This window comes from Hippocampus zosterae, chromosome 2 (assembly GCF_025434085.1).
Source record: "Hippocampus zosterae strain Florida chromosome 2, ASM2543408v3, whole genome shotgun sequence".
NCBI classification, from domain to species: domain Eukaryota; kingdom Metazoa; phylum Chordata; class Actinopteri; order Syngnathiformes; family Syngnathidae; genus Hippocampus; species Hippocampus zosterae.
Window position 1 is genome coordinate 13,604,082 of NC_067452.1, and position 17,526 is coordinate 13,621,607.

At 42.1% G+C, this 17,526-nt stretch overlaps 1 protein-coding gene and 1 long non-coding RNA gene across 5 annotated transcripts in view; one reads left to right on the forward strand and one right to left on the reverse strand.

The window, feature by feature from the left end:
• Window positions 1–14,455, forward strand: part of LOC127595937 (DNA (cytosine-5)-methyltransferase 3C-like) — a 28,438-nt gene extending 13,983 nt beyond the window's left edge. For all 4 annotated transcript variants that reach the window (XM_052057974.1, XM_052057977.1, XM_052057976.1 and 1 more), the window contains 14 exons: window positions 2,088–2,217; window positions 2,327–2,449; window positions 3,190–3,234; window positions 3,323–3,402; window positions 3,606–3,718; window positions 4,084–4,267; window positions 6,471–6,555; window positions 7,471–7,616; window positions 7,691–7,781; window positions 9,523–9,671; window positions 9,742–9,827; window positions 10,974–11,043; window positions 11,412–11,527; window positions 12,198–14,455. In XM_052057974.1, the coding sequence (XP_051913934.1) occupies window positions 2,088–2,217; window positions 2,327–2,449; window positions 3,190–3,234; window positions 3,323–3,402; window positions 3,606–3,718; window positions 4,084–4,267; window positions 6,471–6,555; window positions 7,471–7,616; window positions 7,691–7,781; window positions 9,523–9,671; window positions 9,742–9,827; window positions 10,974–11,043; window positions 11,412–11,527; window positions 12,198–12,357 (1,578 nt within the window). In that variant the 3' untranslated portion in view covers window positions 12,358–14,455. The remainder of the gene's footprint in view (window positions 1–2,087; window positions 2,218–2,326; window positions 2,450–3,189; window positions 3,235–3,322; window positions 3,403–3,605; window positions 3,719–4,083; window positions 4,268–6,470; window positions 6,556–7,470; window positions 7,617–7,690; window positions 7,782–9,522; window positions 9,672–9,741; window positions 9,828–10,973; window positions 11,044–11,411; window positions 11,528–12,197) is intronic.
• On the reverse strand, window positions 13,592–17,473 carry LOC127596084 (uncharacterized). The gene is made up of 2 exons (XR_007961368.1): window positions 17,212–17,473; window positions 13,592–15,644 (listed from the first exon to the last, which is right to left on the reverse strand). It is a non-coding gene; the product is annotated as an uncharacterized LOC127596084 (long non-coding RNA).
• Between the last annotated feature and the right edge of the window lie 53 nt (window positions 17,474–17,526).

A 17,526-nucleotide genomic window follows, 5' to 3' on the forward strand; every position in this document is an offset into this window, starting at 1 on the left:
AAGCGAATTTAGTGCCCAAAAGGGGCTCGTACTCTGTGATTTGGGAATGGTTTGGTTTCGAGCCAGATGACAGTGCTCAAACCCTCGTGCTCTGCAAAGTGTGCAGGGGGAATGTTAAAACGTGCAGGGGCAACACGACAAACTTGTTTAACCATTTGAGAAGGATGCACCCCAAAGAGCACGCCAAGAGTATATCCATGCGGGCCAAATTCACCGAGCACGAATTGCGCAGATCCAGACAGGAAGGGTCAGTGAAGATGGAGCGCAACAAGAAGACAAAGTCTGGGCGAAGCAGTTCAGACACCAAGGAGGTGATTGAAGCTGCACCATTGTTTGGCAAACATACATTCTTCAGTCCTCCTCCTACTCTTCTTTATCTCCTGCCATCCTTTTCACTTCTCTGTATGGTTTTCCTCTCCCAAGAGTTCCCAATAGTATAGTTAGTTCTTCCTCTTCCCTCTCTCTCTTTTTGTGTTCCTCCAGTGACATAAACTTTCCCCTTAATACCCGCGACTAAAATGGCATCAAGTGCCACACTTGAAAATCTATATAGGTGATTGTACGGTATTAATATCTTGAATGTTCACATATAGCCTGTGATATAATGACAATACATGTTTTGCCTCTAGTTTGCACACACTTTTTTATAAAGTAGAGTAGCTTGCTTTTAACAAATTTATCTACTGCCGTTATTTTGTGTGCAACATTTCCTCAGTTATTCCTCCCTCAAAATTCACCAGGGTTATACTCTGCATGACTGTCCGTGTTTTATGTTATGTGTTGTGTTTATTATTTTACTTTATGTTAACTGTTTTGTTAAGCGCTTTGTTACAGCTGCCGCTGTTGTGAAAGCGCGACATAAATCAGCATGTATTGTATTGTATGTTGTTTTCTCTGAACATGTTGCCTTTTCCTTGTTGTATGTAAAGACATGGCATTCAGTGGAGCTCCGAATACTTGCAGTTTGGCACCTTGCGATTAACCTATTCACTGTTTTCCTATAATATACTGTTAACCTATTCACCCAATGTATTTAAAATATTTAAAAATATGATTTTTAGGAGGGGCGGCCCGGTAGTCCAGTGGTTAGCACGTCGGCTTCACAGTGCAGAGGTTCGATTCCAGCTCCGGCCTCCCTGTGTGGAGTTTGCATGTTCTCCCCGGGCCTGCGTGGGTTTTCTCCGGGTGCTCCGGTTTCCTCCCACATTCCAAAAACATGCGTGGCAGGCTGATTGAGCACTCTAAATTGTCCCTAGGTGTGAGTGTGAGCGTGGATGGTTGTTCGTCTCTGTGTACCCTGTGATTGGCTGGCAACCAATTCAGGGTGTCCCCCGCCTACTGCCCGAAGACAGCTGGGATAGGCTCCAGCACCCCCCGCGACCCTAGTGAGGATCAAGCGGTCCGGAAGATGAATGAATGAATGAATGAATTTTTAGGAGGGTGGGGGGTGGCAGCCCTTGTTTTCTGTGAAAAATGATTAATGGCAGTACAGTGATCCCTCGCTATTTCGCGGTTCATTTATCGCGGCTCCAGTGCTTCGCGGATTTTTTCAAACATATTCATACTTTCAAGTCCGCAAAAGGTCTGTGAGAAGCAGCGAAAGTCAGCAAAACAGCGAGTCACATAGAGCAACATACAGTACTACATGTATATGTTTACTGTATTTTGTTCTTGATAAACTAACCTAACTTATACTTATGTTTAAATCTATTAGTATTCAGCATTAAGTCATGTTAATTACTTAAAAATGTACTTATAAATACATGTATATCATTAGATTTGGCCTTATAAATATTATGTACATGTACCTATATGGGGGGGGTCGCTACTTCGTGGATTTTCGTTTATCGCGGGTGGCTTTTGTCCCCATTAACCGTGATAAACGAGGGATTACTGTATATCTCCGCTAATTCAAGAATTTGGGGGGGGGGGGGGAGATGCCTCCCTTTTCTCTATTTGCGGGCAAATGTCCCCCATCCTCCCGCACTAAATAAACTAAGAGAACATACCTTTTGTCCAGACTGCTGTCTGTAAAATGCTTGTTACATCAGATTGAGTGCATGCTAATCCCCAAGTATAACCTGCAGCTGGCAAGTGAACGTTGTGAAAAGTCCTTTGAAGAGGCAAAAGACGATAAAGAAAAAGAACTTAATCTGATGGTGGACTGGGCAATGAAAGGATTTCTGCCATCAGGACCGCAGGGATTCGCACCGTCTGGTAAGTGTGCACGCCACCAGGTCACCAGATTGGGCACCTTTCTATTCCATACAATTGTTTCTTAAAGACACTTCTGACAAACATTTCCCCCCTGTCTTCTTTCCTTTAGTTGATCAAGATGCTGTCCAAATGTCCAATTCAGACTCTGCTCATTCTGACTACCAGCCGCCTGTGAAAAGGAAACATGCTTTTAAGAGTCGAGCAAGCACCTCCAACTACATTTTCACAAGAGGTGCGTCCACCTATTCATCCTCAGTCAGCGTCAAGTTATCACTTTGGTTCTCTTGTGATTGGCTGTCAAGCAGGAGCCTATCTCAGCTAACCTTAGGAGACATGAGTAGGGTACACCCTAGACTGGTCATCAGTCAATGGCAGGGCAAACACGGACAAACAACCATGCACACACACCTACGCACGGTCAAAGAGTTGCGGGATGTAATTTATTGACTGCTGTGAAAATTTCTATTTGTCATCAGGAATCCATGTGATTCCTGCCACCATCTAATATATTCCTCAAGTATGTTTTTCAACGGGGATGCACGGAAGAGAGTCTCCCCCAGCTGTAGATGATGATGTTGCATCACATCGTGTTCGACATGAACACATCTTTTAAATAGAAGACAAAGATTAGACAGAGAATTTTGCAAACGCTAACACGCAGGGAGTTAGACAAGTTTAGGCACCTCACACTTGAACAGATATGGTATGGTATAAATACAAAAAGTGTTGACGTAAGTAGAAGAATGGGTGTGTCGCGATATTGAGAAAAGATGACGCAGAGCCACTGAACCACGGTGACGCAATTCTATGGCCACTCTAAATCTAAAGCTGGTCGACAACCATACGTAGATGAACACAAAGAGGCTCGATTCGGTACACTGAGAAAAATAGCTGTAATGATGAAAAGTAGTTGTGAAAAAAACTGCAACTGTTATTACATTTGACTGATTTGCTGTGACATTTCACTTCCAGACACTTTAATTGAGAGGCTGAAGGACAAAGGCACAAAAATCAAAGGTCAGTCCTGCTTGAGCATCATGATTTCTGTCTTATACTGTCTCTTCTTGTTTCATGCCAAATTCTAAGGACAGGCTTGTTGTTTCAGATTGTTGTTTGGCTTGCGGGTCGGCTGACATCGTCGTGCAGCACCCATTGTTTGAAGGCGGTCTTTGTTTCAAATGCAAGGTAAGACAGAGTGTAACGTGTGCCTCGACCCGTTCCGGTGCAGTTGGCAAAGCCTCTGCCTTGAACATCAGGTTTCACAACCTTTATTGAACAAACTCCCCCCACCCCCAAAAAAAAATCCCAGCACACCATCAAAAAAAAAAAACCAAAGTTACTAAAAGTATGCATACTGAAAAAATGCTGATCACGCTCACTTTCCGCAGGAGAACTTCATCGAAACACTGTATCGCTACGATGAAGACGGCTACCAATCGTACTGCACCGTGTGCTGCGGGGGGACGGAGGTCATTCTTTGTGGCAACGCCAGCTGCTGCAGGTAAACGGAGCTCAAGGCACCGGCATTTACATTTTTAAGTAGCGTTTCTCTTGCCAGGAACACCCGGTGCATTCCTTTCTAATAACCACATTTTTTTTTCTTCCAATGAGCCGTCAAACCTCTTCTTTTTTTCCCCCACATTCCACATTTGCTAATATTGGCTCTAATTTTATTATAAAATCGAGTAATAAGTAAACTAAAGTTATTTATTCAAGGTACCTGAAGCAACACAGAGGAAAGCGCATCAAGTAACACAAGAGTTGTATTCGCTGTAATTTTTCAACGAGCGGAAAGCCGCTCTTCGAGCTTCCCCTTGGCTCACTGGTGTCAAAAGCTCCATTTGCGTTGTGTGGTGTCCATGGCAGATGTTTCTGTAAGGACTGTGTGGAGATCCTGGTGGGACGGGGAACCTTTCGCGTGCTGAAAGATGTCGACCCCTGGAGCTGCTACATTTGCCAGCCGGCCCAGTGTGAGGGAAACCTCAAACTAAGGCCCGACTGGAGCGTGAGGGTCCAAGACCTCTTTGCCAACAACAGTGCCATGGAGTTTGTGAGTATACTGTGTCGCACTTTGTTTCCCAGTTACACAAAAATTGCATGAGTCCGGATTTCTAGTCTGTCCACGGTGGGAGGTACCTGTCAACAGGATTTCCTGGAGACAAGTAAGACCTTCAATCATTTTGAATTGAACCACACAAAATGTCCACATGATAGACAGTCATGCATAATGTTGTGGTGTGATTTCCTCAAAGTTTTTTACGTCAAGAACAAAACAGATTTTTTTCTCTTTAATAAAACGAGTGGGTGTATTATACATGAAATAATGAAAATTTGTCACATTGGATAGACATTTCCTGGCATGTCTTGATAAGGTATACATTCATTCCAATATGATATGTAATGCCTAACTTTACAAATGGATAAATGTGAACATCATTTTCTCTGCTCACAAAAGAATAATGAGGGCCTCGTGAGTGTGATTTGGCGAGGAAGAAGGAAATGGCCATAAATCAAAACAAACATGCTTTTCCCTATGTGGTGTTTTCTATAAAAGTGAGTTCCCCAGATGGCAAGAAGTCGTTTGCAGTCTTTTTTCGCCACATCCGCATTTTACAGCGGGTTTTTGGACGTCCCGCGTGATCCTGGGAGAGGACTTGGTGTGTCATTTTGCAATTTCTGAGAGGTGTAGATACAGAAAAATATTCATTCAGTACGTGCAATTTGATTTCTTAAGTCAATGAAAAAAATCGGAATCAACTCTGGAATATTGTTTACCATTTTTATTTCTATCCATTTTCCGATCCGCTTATCCTCACAAGGGTCGCGGGGGGTGCTGGAGCCTATGCCCGCCGTCTTCGGGCAGTAGGCGGGGGACACCCTAAACCAGTTGCCAGACAATCGCAGGGCACACAGATAAACAACCATCTGCGCTCACAATCATACCTAGGGACAATTTAGAGTGTTAAATCAGCCTGCAATGCATGTTTTTGGAATGTGGGAGGAAACCAGAGAAAACCCACGCAAGCACAGGGAGAACATGCAAATTCCACACAGGAAGGCCGGAGCCGGGATCCAACACACGACCTCTGCACTGTGAGGTTGATGCGCTAACCACTGGACAACCGGGCCGCCCATTTACGATTTCTAAAAACATACTGTTCCATGTATGGACAAGTAGCAGTTTCATAAAACAACATAATTAAATGCTTTAAATAAATATATAAAAAGGAACAGAATTCATCTAAGCATGCTTGATGAATGACAATGACAATCGTCTCAGTTTCTCACATGGCAGTTTGGGAAAATTAATTGCCCACTCTTGATTCAATGACTTTACTTGTTTGTCAATCACAAGAAGGACACTGGTATCAAACACGGCCCACGTCTGGCCCGTCACATCATTTTATGTGGCTCACAAAAGCAAATCATTTGCAGCAACCTCTATAATGCTTGCGAAAATCAAACATTTAAATTTGTTCTATGTAATATATCTCGGTAATGTTAACATATTGAAAGGCTTTATCTTTTTCACCAAACTACTTTTCACAATAACTTAAAGAATACCGTAGTTGAATGAACTATTATCCTTGACTTGTGATTTCAAAACCTTTCAAACCACGCCCAGCTGAATTATGCACCCTGCTGGAGCAAATGAGTGATTTAGTACACACTTTTTTAGATTTTGAGTAAATCACACCTTTAGAGTATATATAATATTCATTGTGTAGTTTGCTACTGAATAGCACCGTTCATTGTTTGCAGTTGTGGAACATCCCGATATAGTTCTGTCTGTCACGGAAATCTTTGTTTTATAAATATATACTGTATATATTTTTTTGCTTTTGCTTTGTTTTTACTGTACACGAGACTCGTTGCAATGCCCTTGCATGTGGGAAAGAAGAGCCGTTTCTTGAATGCCAGGAGAACAGTAAAGTACACAAACACAATGAGTGCCAGCGCAGAAGCTGGTGTCAACCACCGCTCAGGCCCAGACAATCACATAACCTCGCCGACACCGCACGCCACCGACCTAGACTGCGCCCCTGAAAGGCACATGCATGTACACAGACTTGACAGCACGACACAAACAATATTATTTTAAAACAATATAATTTTCTCTACATTTTATGCCTGCATTTTTTAATGTTAGAAATGTTTACAGTGTCTTTTGGAAAGTTTAAGATGAAATGTGTTGTTTTTTTTATTGTTGTTTTTTTTTTTTCACCTCCATTGACCAACTTGTTTGTTCCCAGGAGCCTCACAGAGTTTACCCGGCCATCTCCGCAGACAGACGCAAGCCTCTGAAGGTTCTGTCGCTCTTTGACGGCATTGCCACAGGTCAGTTAAGATCAAATCAGGAGCACGCTGTTCAGGCATCCTTGGGCTGCATTCACATTTCGTGCCTCATAATTCACAATAGTGTTTTAACTTTTTTATATACTGTATTCCCTTACATTGACTTTCAACCACAACACTGGTTCAAAAACAAAAAGGTGAACCGGATCAGATTAATTGCATTTCCGTTCATTTCAGTGCGAAACATTCATGCACTTATGAACGTTTGAAGGTACACACAGGCTCACGGAACCAATTCAATTCATAATTTGAGGTGCCTTTTTATGTATGTACGTACATACTGTAATGTTTTGTGTTTTTTTGTTTTTGTACAGTGTCCTTGGGTGTCTTGAAAGGCGCTTAAATGTATTATTATTATTACGTAGTACTACCATAATTTCCGCACTATAAGGCGCTTCGTAGTATCAGGTGCACCTTCAATGAATGGCCTACTTTAAAACGGTTTTCATATACAGAGCACACCGCATTATAAGGCGTTTAGAATAGAAGCTACAATAGTGGCTGCGGTTGCATTACACAGCCACTAGATGGAGCTACTCTAAAGGAATACAATGCAATACAGCTTTACTTATACAGAGATTTCACAACCACTGCAGCTGCAACAAAGCGCTTTACAGAGCATTTAAAATACTGTATCCAAGAAATCTGAATTTTGATCCATATAAAAGGTGCATCGGATTACACGGCGCACAGGCGGCTCTTTAGAAAATGGAGTGCTTCTAGGTGCGCCTCATCGTGTGGAAAATATGGTACTTCATGCCTCAAGCTCACTTATTTGTTTTGCACATTTTGAGTAAAGATATGAGACACTTAAAGATATGAGATGGCGAGATGACCTATAAAGTCAAAAATGCGTGTCTATTTTCAGTCAGCAGCTCTTTTTTTCCATCCTGACAGGATATTTGGTGCTCAAAGACCTCGGCTTGAAGGTGGAACGATACATCGCCTCAGAGATTTGTGAGGATTCCATCGCTGTCGGGATGATCAAGCACGCGGGCAAGATCGAATATGTCAAGGATGTCCGCACCATCACGAGGAAACATGTGCGTCCAATGCATGAAAACAACATTATTCAGGGTTTGGATGAACCAATAAGCAGGAAGTGGTTGTGTTACAGCTGGCTGAATGGGGCCCATTTGACCTGCTGATTGGAGGAAGTCCGTGCAACGACCTCTCTATGGTCAATCCCCTGCGAAAAGGATTGTTTGGTAAGCCCGATTCTGACTGTTGCGCCCGGGACCGTTGAATTTTATGTTGATGTACAGTGAAACTCCTCTACAACAAAATCATGCTTTCAGCAAGAAATTTTTCACAACAAGGGGTTTTTCACTGTAGCAAATTTGATCTCAGATATAAACAAACACACACACACAATCGTATGTGTACTCTTTATTTTTATTTCAATACTTCATAGGTATGAGCACACACTTATTTGACACTTCATATTGTCAGTGTAGGAAGAAAAAAGGGAAGGAAATTGCATTACATTCACTTTCACTTACATCAATTTCTTGGATAATGTCTTTTATTTTGCTTGCTCCGTCTTTCATGTTGATCACTTTTACCCCCTCTTCCAGCATCAGAGCTCTTCTTGTCTTAGCTGCTTGACATCCAAAGGTCCGTTTTGTAGCCATTTTAGCAATGCAACGTCCATGCTTGTCTAAATCTAACAATAACAAATACTTCTTGGACCCGGTGGCCTTTCTTTCCACCATCTCACCGTCTCTGACTCGACCTCCCCTCGATCGCCACCCAAGACAGTGTTGCTCAGCTGATGTCATGCAATGAACTTTTAAGCCAGCCACGGAACGCTTCGTAGTCCTTGATGGCCATAGTTAGCTCTCGAAGGCTAAAAACCTTACGCTAACTGGAGCGCTTCTCTCTCATTAGCGCTCCGGTTAGCGTAAGGGTTTTAGCATGATAACAAGTAAAGCATTTTCCTTGAAAATACGAGGAAGCGTTCGTTTATTTGAATGTCCGTCGAGCCATAAGCAATTTACTCTGAGCAGCTAATTGGATGCATTCCACTCTATCTTCTACGGATCTAGATTCAGTATGTACACACATATACAGTGAGGTCCCTCTTGGCCAATCGGAGGCCAGGATGATGCTCAGTAAGCCAATGGCAGAGCAGCTATGAGTATGTTGCGTTCAGGAAACTCGCAGCTGTGCGCGAAATAAACATTGTTCACTATGTAAACCAGTGTGGTGGTTGCTGTTGCCGTTTCCCAACGAAGTAGTAGAGGTCGCTGTTGGATTAGACTTCGTTGTAGTGAATGTCTTCGCGAGGCTGGAGCAGAGAAAATGATTTCGTATAACGCAACGGGGGGGTTTTCATCATATGGGGAGCAGTAGAATGGGAACGGTGTTAATGCATGAAGATTTTTCACATTAGGGGGTATTTTCGCCCATGTAGGTTTCGTTCTAGAGGAGTTTCACTGCATCACTTCAACTTAATTCCTTGACACCAATTGCTACTTTCCCATTAATTTGGGGCTTTGGTGACATCTTGTGGCATTTTAGAATGTTCAAGAAAGAGCACAGATAAATGGGTCCTCGACCCATATGGAATTTTTTTGAGGCTGCTGCTGATTCCGATCCAATCTAGTTCTGAGAACTTATTCATCTACCGATTACGAATAAAATATGTATTGAATTAAATGACTTAGGCGGCACCATGGGGGAATGGTTTGCACGTCCGCCTCACAGTGCAGAGATCCGGTGTTGATTTCATCGTATTTTTTATTTATTTATTAAATTGGTGATGATCCGAACGGGCCAACGTCAGTAAATTTCGGGTGACCCGACTCATTCACGCCGGAGTTCCCCGGTACCATCGGGCTACTGTTAGCCCACAACATTGAAAACGTGAATAGTGACGGGGGAACACATGGGGGCTTCACTACTTGAGAAAATAAGCTCATTGGAGGTTGAATGTTGATCCAACAGAGGGCACCGGAAGGCTGTTCTTTGAATTCTACCGCATTTTGACGCTGCTGAAGCCAAAGGAGGGTGACGACCGTCCGTTCTTCTGGCTCTTTGAGAACGTGGTGTTCATGTCCACCAGAGACAAGACGGACATCTGTCGTTTCCTGGAGGTAATCGGATGTGATTGCTGCCGCTGGGGACCACTCTGTGCTAACTTGTCCCATTGTTGTCGTCGTTCAGTGCAATCCAATCATCATTGATGCTGTGACTGTTAGCCCTGCACATCGAGCTCGCTACTTCTGGGGAAACCTGCCAGGCATGAACAGGTATGAAAAGTCAGATTCCTTCTGCTTCGGCGCTTGAGCTTTGCTGGGGCACGTTGTTTTTTACCCACTAAACAAGATTTTTTTGTTCAAATATATTTCGAGTAAGTTTAAAAAGTATTATCATGCAAGCTACAGACACAGCCCACCGCTATCCATGTTTCTTGTTTTTTGGTATTATGCCTCACTCTATTATGGCCACAAAGTGAGTACAAGTACAGTACTTAAAGACAAGGCTAGAAATGGAATAATATGGAAAGTTATCGACCTGTTACGTTGGCCAGTATCTTGACGAACGTACTGGAGAGAATCCTGTTAGCTAAGTTGAAAACGTTTGCTCTTACAACCAATTCGGCTTCAAAATAAGTACCGGATGCTGACCTTTCTATCCATGCTCTCCAAACGATTTTTTCAAAGAACACAAATCTCAATTTGTCTCTATTTTTATGCTTTATTAATGCAACTAAGGTTTCTGATAGAATGAACCATGATAAACTATTTCCAAAATGGCTATGTGGCGGCGTTCCTGAATTTTTAGTAAGAATTCTTGTGTTTAGTTCAACTGTATCTGATGTGTTGTTAATGCCCCTTTTTATGTGAGTAATACAATAAAACAAGGAGGAACGCTGTCTTTTATTTTGGTTAATGCCTCTATGGTTGATCTATCAATTCAACTGAATGGGTCTAATACAGGTTTTCTTGTGGGCAATATGTTAGTAAATAATCTAACGTATGCTGAGGACCTATATTACACCACTTAAAATGCTCAGTTGTGATCCAACTTAAACAAGTTGATTAAACGGGCGTTTAAAATTTGTTTTATAAGGTTCATATTTTTGTCTCCATTTCTTTTGTTCCACTCGCCTCGTGTCCACTTCCTTTTAATCCATGATACACAGAAACGTTTCATTCAAACTCGCGTAATTCGAACAGTCCTGATACAACAGCACGTCCTTGTGTCCAAGCAACAGACACATCATTAAATAAGTCAAAGCAGTCGAAGCTGATGTACGGCTCGCATCTCGAAAGTTCCAAAGTCGGTCGGGTCTCTCGTATGTCAAAGCGCCACCTTAAAATTGTGCGGTAGCCAGAGCATCCATTTTGCAATATTGACAAAATAAACAGAGGTGGTTTTGTTTTACTCTTCAGGCCGCTGACGGCCTCTCTGGATCAAAAATTGAATCTTCAGGATTGTTTGGAAGTCGGCCGTGTGGCAAAGGTAAGAGCAGCTTTCACACCGCAACGGCAAATAACTGATGCTGAACAATTCATCCAATTCAAATGCACATCACACTGAAGTCGAATGACGTTTTCAAATCGCAAATCTAGATTTTTTTTAAAAGAACACCATCTGTATATACTATTTATACTGTATTTGTGCAATGAATTTATTGTACATCAGAAAGGCGAATCCTTAAGTCCAGTTTACATTTCCATCTCATTATTTGAAGAAACATGAAAAGTTGAAGTGATAACACCACAGGTTTCTTTGCATTATTTAGTATTATTCACTTCGGTTATTTGTCCAAATCATTCAGCCCTTGTGCACACGCCTTGCTAATTGCACAAATTGGTGTTTTTGTGCAGCTGGACAAGGTGCGAACCATCACAACAAAATCCAATTCCATGATTCAGGGGAAGTTGGGACTTCCTGTCATCATGAACGGCAAAGAAGACTACCTGTGGTGTACCGAAATGGAACAGTAAGCATTTATCTTCTGTGCATGTGACACAAGACACAAAAGATAATGGAAAAATAATGAAGAAAAAAAGTCCATGTGTGCTGGTAAGCGGGGGTACATTGCAGATTGAAATACATTTGGTCAGTGCATGCTCAGAGCAAAATATTTCTTTGAAAAACCTCATCCAGTTCTCCCTGAGCCTGTGTGGGTTTTATCCGGGTACTCCGGTTTCCTCCCACATTCCAAAAACAGGACAGGCTGATTGAACACTCTAAATTGTCCCTAGGTGTGAGTGTGAGTGCGAATGGTTGTTCGTCTATGTGTGCCCTGCGATTGGCTGGCAACCGATTCAGGGTGTCCCCCGCCTACTGCCCGAAGACAGCTGGGATAGGCTCCAGCACCCCCCGCGACCCTAGTGAGGATCAAGCGGCTCGGAAGATGAATGAATGAATGCAACCAATATTTGAATGCCAAAGGTGCAGAAAAATATCTAGCCAGACAATAGCACAATCCATACAGGAAAATACTCTCTATCCTTTGCAAAGAAACAACTAATAGGATTCACATTGCGGTTTCCTGACTCAGTTAAGTGTGTGGCGATCCACACACACCACGTAGAGCACAATGTGGGAATGGACCATTTTAACATATCCCAAATAACACTGTGGCCTATTGATGTGTGTGTGTGTAGGATTTTTGGTTTTCCCAAACACTACACGGACGTGAACAACATGGGCCGCATGCAGCGCCAGAGAGTCCTGGGGCGCTCCTGGAGCGTCGCCGTCATCCGCCACCTGATGGCGCCGCTCAAGGATTATTTTGAATGTGAATCGCACCAGTCAGGTCTGTAGGGCTGCCCGCACATGCAGAAATCCACGCACTGGCGCCAGGCCTCTTCCTGAAACACCAAATGGTTGCCGCTGCAGGTTGTATCCTCCCATATTGCAAAAACATGCGTGTAAACGGGCCTTGTGTGAGAATGTGAATGTGAATGAGTTTTTAGAAATGTGTCTTGCGATTGGCTGGCCACCAGTCCAGGGCGTACCCTGCCTCTCGCAACTGAGGAAAGAAAATAAATTCACGGGCTGATTTTTTTAAACCTTGTTTTTAATGTCATGATTTTTTAAAACATATAAATGTTTCGTTGATTAAAGGGAAGTATGTGTATTTTAAAAAAAGAACACACACACAAAAAATCATTTTTGTCATATTTGTGAAAACTACCATTTTAGCCTGCCTGTGGTACATGCTAAAAATGATCTCTGTGCTTGCGTGTGTGGTGATTGTAGATGGGGATTATAAAAAAATAAGAATAATCTGCCATCTCTGGCTCAAATTTGTGCCTATAATTTGATTGGCAAAAAAAACACCACTTCAGAGGAAAACAACCAATCAGAAACAGAATGTGTGGCTGATGACCTGTGACTCATTTTCAGGTGTGTGCCTGTGATGAGTGCGCACAACTGGAGATTGACACCTCATAAGTCACGCCTTTTGTTTCACGCTGGCTGTTTCCTTCCTCAGACGCAGTGTTTTGTTTTGTTTTGTTTTTGTTCAGTTGTGCCTTGACACATGAGTGCCTTGACTTTCAATTTTTTCAAGATACGAGCGTTCCATTGACTGATTTTTATTTTTTTTCTTGAGAGCAAAATTCACACTTTCCCCCGGGTTGCTAAACTGGGATTTTGATGTGGTGGACTACAACAGTACCACTGAAAATCATTTTTGTAGTGACTAGGGAATTACGACAATTGTGCTAATATCTCAAGACCAAAAGTAACACAGTCCCTGTGTTCACACTCAGTCACTCATTCCCAATTCACAAATCAGGACTAAAGGATTTTCAGTGGCGCTATCGAGGTTCACTGTATAAAAAGCCTTGTGGAGTGATTTGGGAAAGATCAGAATTTTGCTCACATCTTAGGACCAAAAAAATGGGCAAATGTGGGGGGAAAATTAAGTCAAGCTGCTTGTATCTGGAAAAACCACAGTGTCGTGATTTGGAAATGAGTGAATGATTCCCAACACAGTTACTGAAGTACACTACTGTTAAGTGGATTTTTTTATTGGGTTTTATTTTGGAGGTGGGGGGGGGGGGGTTGAATGAGTAAACACATTAAACTTTTTTTTTTTCCGGGAAGGGCTTGAATGGGTTGATTGTAAGTATTTCCATTCTTTTCAATGGGGAAAGATGATCTGAGATACAAGCATGACCATGGATCAAATTTAACACAAAATGAGTTTTCCACTTCATGCAGAAATGTTAAATCATTATCGTTAACAAATATGAAAAAGTGATTTTTTTTGTGGTTGTTCAATTTCAAATTCCCATTTATATGGTGCTACAATCTACTGTATTATGTCAGCAACAGCACAGCTGGCCTGCATCCTCATCAGCAAGTATTTTTAGGCTGCCTCAAAAGGGGATTTCTGAGAAAATATACTGTATCTTTATTTGTCATATTAAGGTATCGTGTTGAACGTCCCTTTTTTGTCTCAACAAAACAGGACTTGCTTCCTGACACAGGCCACTGTTCTCTACCTCAGTTCTTCCATTACTCTTATTTTTACAGTTTTTATGAATGTCATAAATAGAAGAAATGTCGCTTTGTTTTTTTTTTTTTTTCCAGACAAACTGCCGTTAGCCAACATGGATGTTGTATTAGTCATTGTGAGCGTGATGATGATAATGATGATGATGAAAATGCAATATACTGGTGCTAGATTTTTTTGAGTGCAAATCCACTTATTAAGTTTCTTTTAATCTTGATGTTTGTGATGTATGTGTTGATTTGACATATTTTTCAATGTATGAATTATCCCACTGTCAGAAAGTCCGTCTAGTGTGCCTCCACGTTACTGGATTGATCGTTGCTTTATTTGAAGCATTCCACTGTGACTGGAAGTTTACAAAATGTTGCTGCCTTCATAAAGAAGAACTTACTGTGACACATTTATTGTCCTGTTGTGCATCAATACGAGCCTCGTAGTTACAAACGGGATTTATTCATTCATTTTACCTCGAGCGCTATTCTAACAGTTCCAGACTTTGTCATCTTTTGATCTGTGCAGATGGTTAAGCTGAGCCCACATAAATGAAATTTGTGTAACAACAACAATCCCATCACATGAAGAGTAGTTTTTTAAATGCACCAATCCCTTTCAATCGCCTATAAGCTCAGCACAACCGCAACCCTTGTAAAGATGAGCAGTTCGCATCATGGATGGATGGATATTCAAATGTACCTTTGTTCATCGATTTATGCCAGCAATTTAGAGTATTATAACAAGCGGAACAATTCATTGCTCTTCCACTGGATGGGAGAAGAAACAACGAATGTGCATAATGTTTTGACTATTGGCATCACACAACAGAAAACGTGTTTGACTGAACATTTCACATTTCATTTCAAACTAAGCAAGCCAATTCATTAGCAGAGGGAGAAGAGACATTTCCGATCCATTGTGGTTTCTTGGTGCGCCGCGGGATTCTCCTCTAATGCAAAATATGTCCTGGCTCACCAAGGGCTTGGGAAACTCTTCCACTGAGCTGATCAATGAAAAAGATGTTGAGTCCATGCTTGGGTGTAGTTCATAAGATGATGATCCAAAAAAAAGGGTGGGCAACTAATGCAACAGGCCAGGGCCAAAGCATTTGCTGTCCCATTCCAACGAAGACGTCAAATCTTGTTCATTTTTGCAAGATCAGAATTTTAGCTCCTGTTCCTCTTCTCAAAATGAAGCCCTGTCCAACTTAAACCCATTCAAATTCAGAACAATCGGTTATATGCTTTTTCACATTTATGAAACAAGGGCTTCTAATAAAAACGAAAAGGTGACTTCTTGGGTGACTTGTTACCTGGGCACTGACGCCACTTCCCAGGGTTTGCGTATTCTTTCCATTTGTGATGGAGTCGCATTCTGATTGCTTGCCTGTATGTCCACTTTTGTAACTCCGGGCACGTCCTTGCCCTCCTGCACGAGTTGCATCACCTCAGCGAAGGAAAGCGACTTGACTTGTGACGCCTCAGACTTCTCGGTCGTCTGTCCTTCAGAATCGCCGCATGATGGAGGCACCACTCTGGAAGCAGAGTTGGACCACGCTTTGTAACTGATGGAGTCCATGGGCTCCACAAACCTGGGACAAAATACAAGAAAGTCATGACAGGAAGATATTTCATTTCTTTGACTTACGGAGTCTAATGGCAATGTGCACCCAAAGGCACTGCTTTAAACGGAAAACTAGTTGTATCCCTCTGCGGTGTAAGGCCAAAGGTTTTGTTGTGTCGTTTAAAAATACATACATCTGGAAAGTAAAATATAATTAACCAATCAAAAGTGCTGATATAATTTTGACTCCATAATTGTTACATCCCTGCATATCAGCAGCAGTTCCGAAATCAGAATCATCACTTGTAGGTCAACAAGTGGTTTTTTTTCCATGTAGACTTTCACAGGTGAGGCAAGGGCGACATAAGCAAAATGTATACGACTTTGAAGCATACGTCTCCTGTCCAAAATGTGCAGGAATTACCCGTCTCCTTATCTGAAATCAACGGTCTCAAACTTGGGCCTTAAACTGGACAGTGATTTCAAACTCGATCGGCAAATTGGTGCCGTTGTTAAATCGAGCTTCTTTCACCTTAGACAGCTGGCCAAAATAAAACCTCTCCTCTCACATGAACACTTTGAGACAGTAATTCATGCCTTTGTCACATCCCGGCTGGATTACTGCAATGCCCTGTACTTTGGAGTCAGCCAGTCCTCCATTAAGCGCCTTCAGTTGGTCCAGAATGCCGCTGCTCGCCTCTTGACTGGTACTCGTAAGAGGGAGCATATAACTCCTACTCTGGCATCCCTTCACTGGCTCCCCATTCATTTTAGAGTTATTTTCAAGATCCTCCTCTTTGTTTTCAAATCTCTGAATAATCTCGCGCCACCTTACCTCTCTGAGCTCATCCGCCCCTACACACCTGCCTGCCGCCTCAGGTCTGTGGACCAGTCTTTGTTAGAAGTACCAAGAACTAAACTGAGGCTCAGAGGGGATCGAACCTTTTCTGTTGCTGGTCCCTCTCTCTGGAATGACCTCCCACTGAACATTCGGCAAGCCTCCTCGCTGCCCATCTTTAAAGCCCTCCTCAAAACTCACTTGTATTCTTTGGCGTTCGACTCAGCATGACTTAGATTTGCTCTCGATTTCACTGCTTAGTGCTTTCTACCGCCTTTATTACCGATTCGTCTTACTGTTTATTGTGCATGTTAAATCGCTCCATGTACAGCACTTTGTATGCAGCGATGGCTGTTTGAAAGTGCTCTATAAATACTGTTGACTTGACTTTTCCAACATAGACGTGAACCAAGCCGAAAGCAATGTTCAGCAGCCTGACTGCCTTTCATTGGTCTTACTTGACATACGCAAACAATGTCCAAGTAATTCTCCTCAAATTTGTTTCTGAGTGGGATTTAAAATACTAAAGCTACAAAAACAAGATAGCAACACTGACTGGTTTTACAAATTAAATTAGCTCCTGTGGCTAAATATTAAATTTATTGCAATTTGTACCTTTCTGTTGAATAGGTCATGATTTTATAGATTAAAAAGTTGCAACAAATAATATATTCTTCTTCGGGTGCACAGGTAGTTGTGTTGAATTGGCTTTATTATGACTGGCGGCCCAGTCGTGTGGATATGTAGCGCTTCCCACCTGTTATAAAAGAAGAGTTTTGCATCGAGTATGTTCGTTTCTTTCCTAGAGACGCCAGAGTGTAATGTGTGCAAGCCTTGTTGGAACCTTCTATCAGCTTCAAAATCATACGAGTCGAACCTCAAGAAAACGGACTCCATCGCGATGTTTTTGGGGAAAATTTGAATTTCAATGTATACGGAACTAGCGCTGCGACACAAGTTGTACGGCAATTCTGCTTGGACAAATTATAAGCGATTGTTAGGGGAACGCAGCAACAAAAACAGAAGAAACAAAACACAATTTATGTTTTAATACATTTTTATATTTATTTTC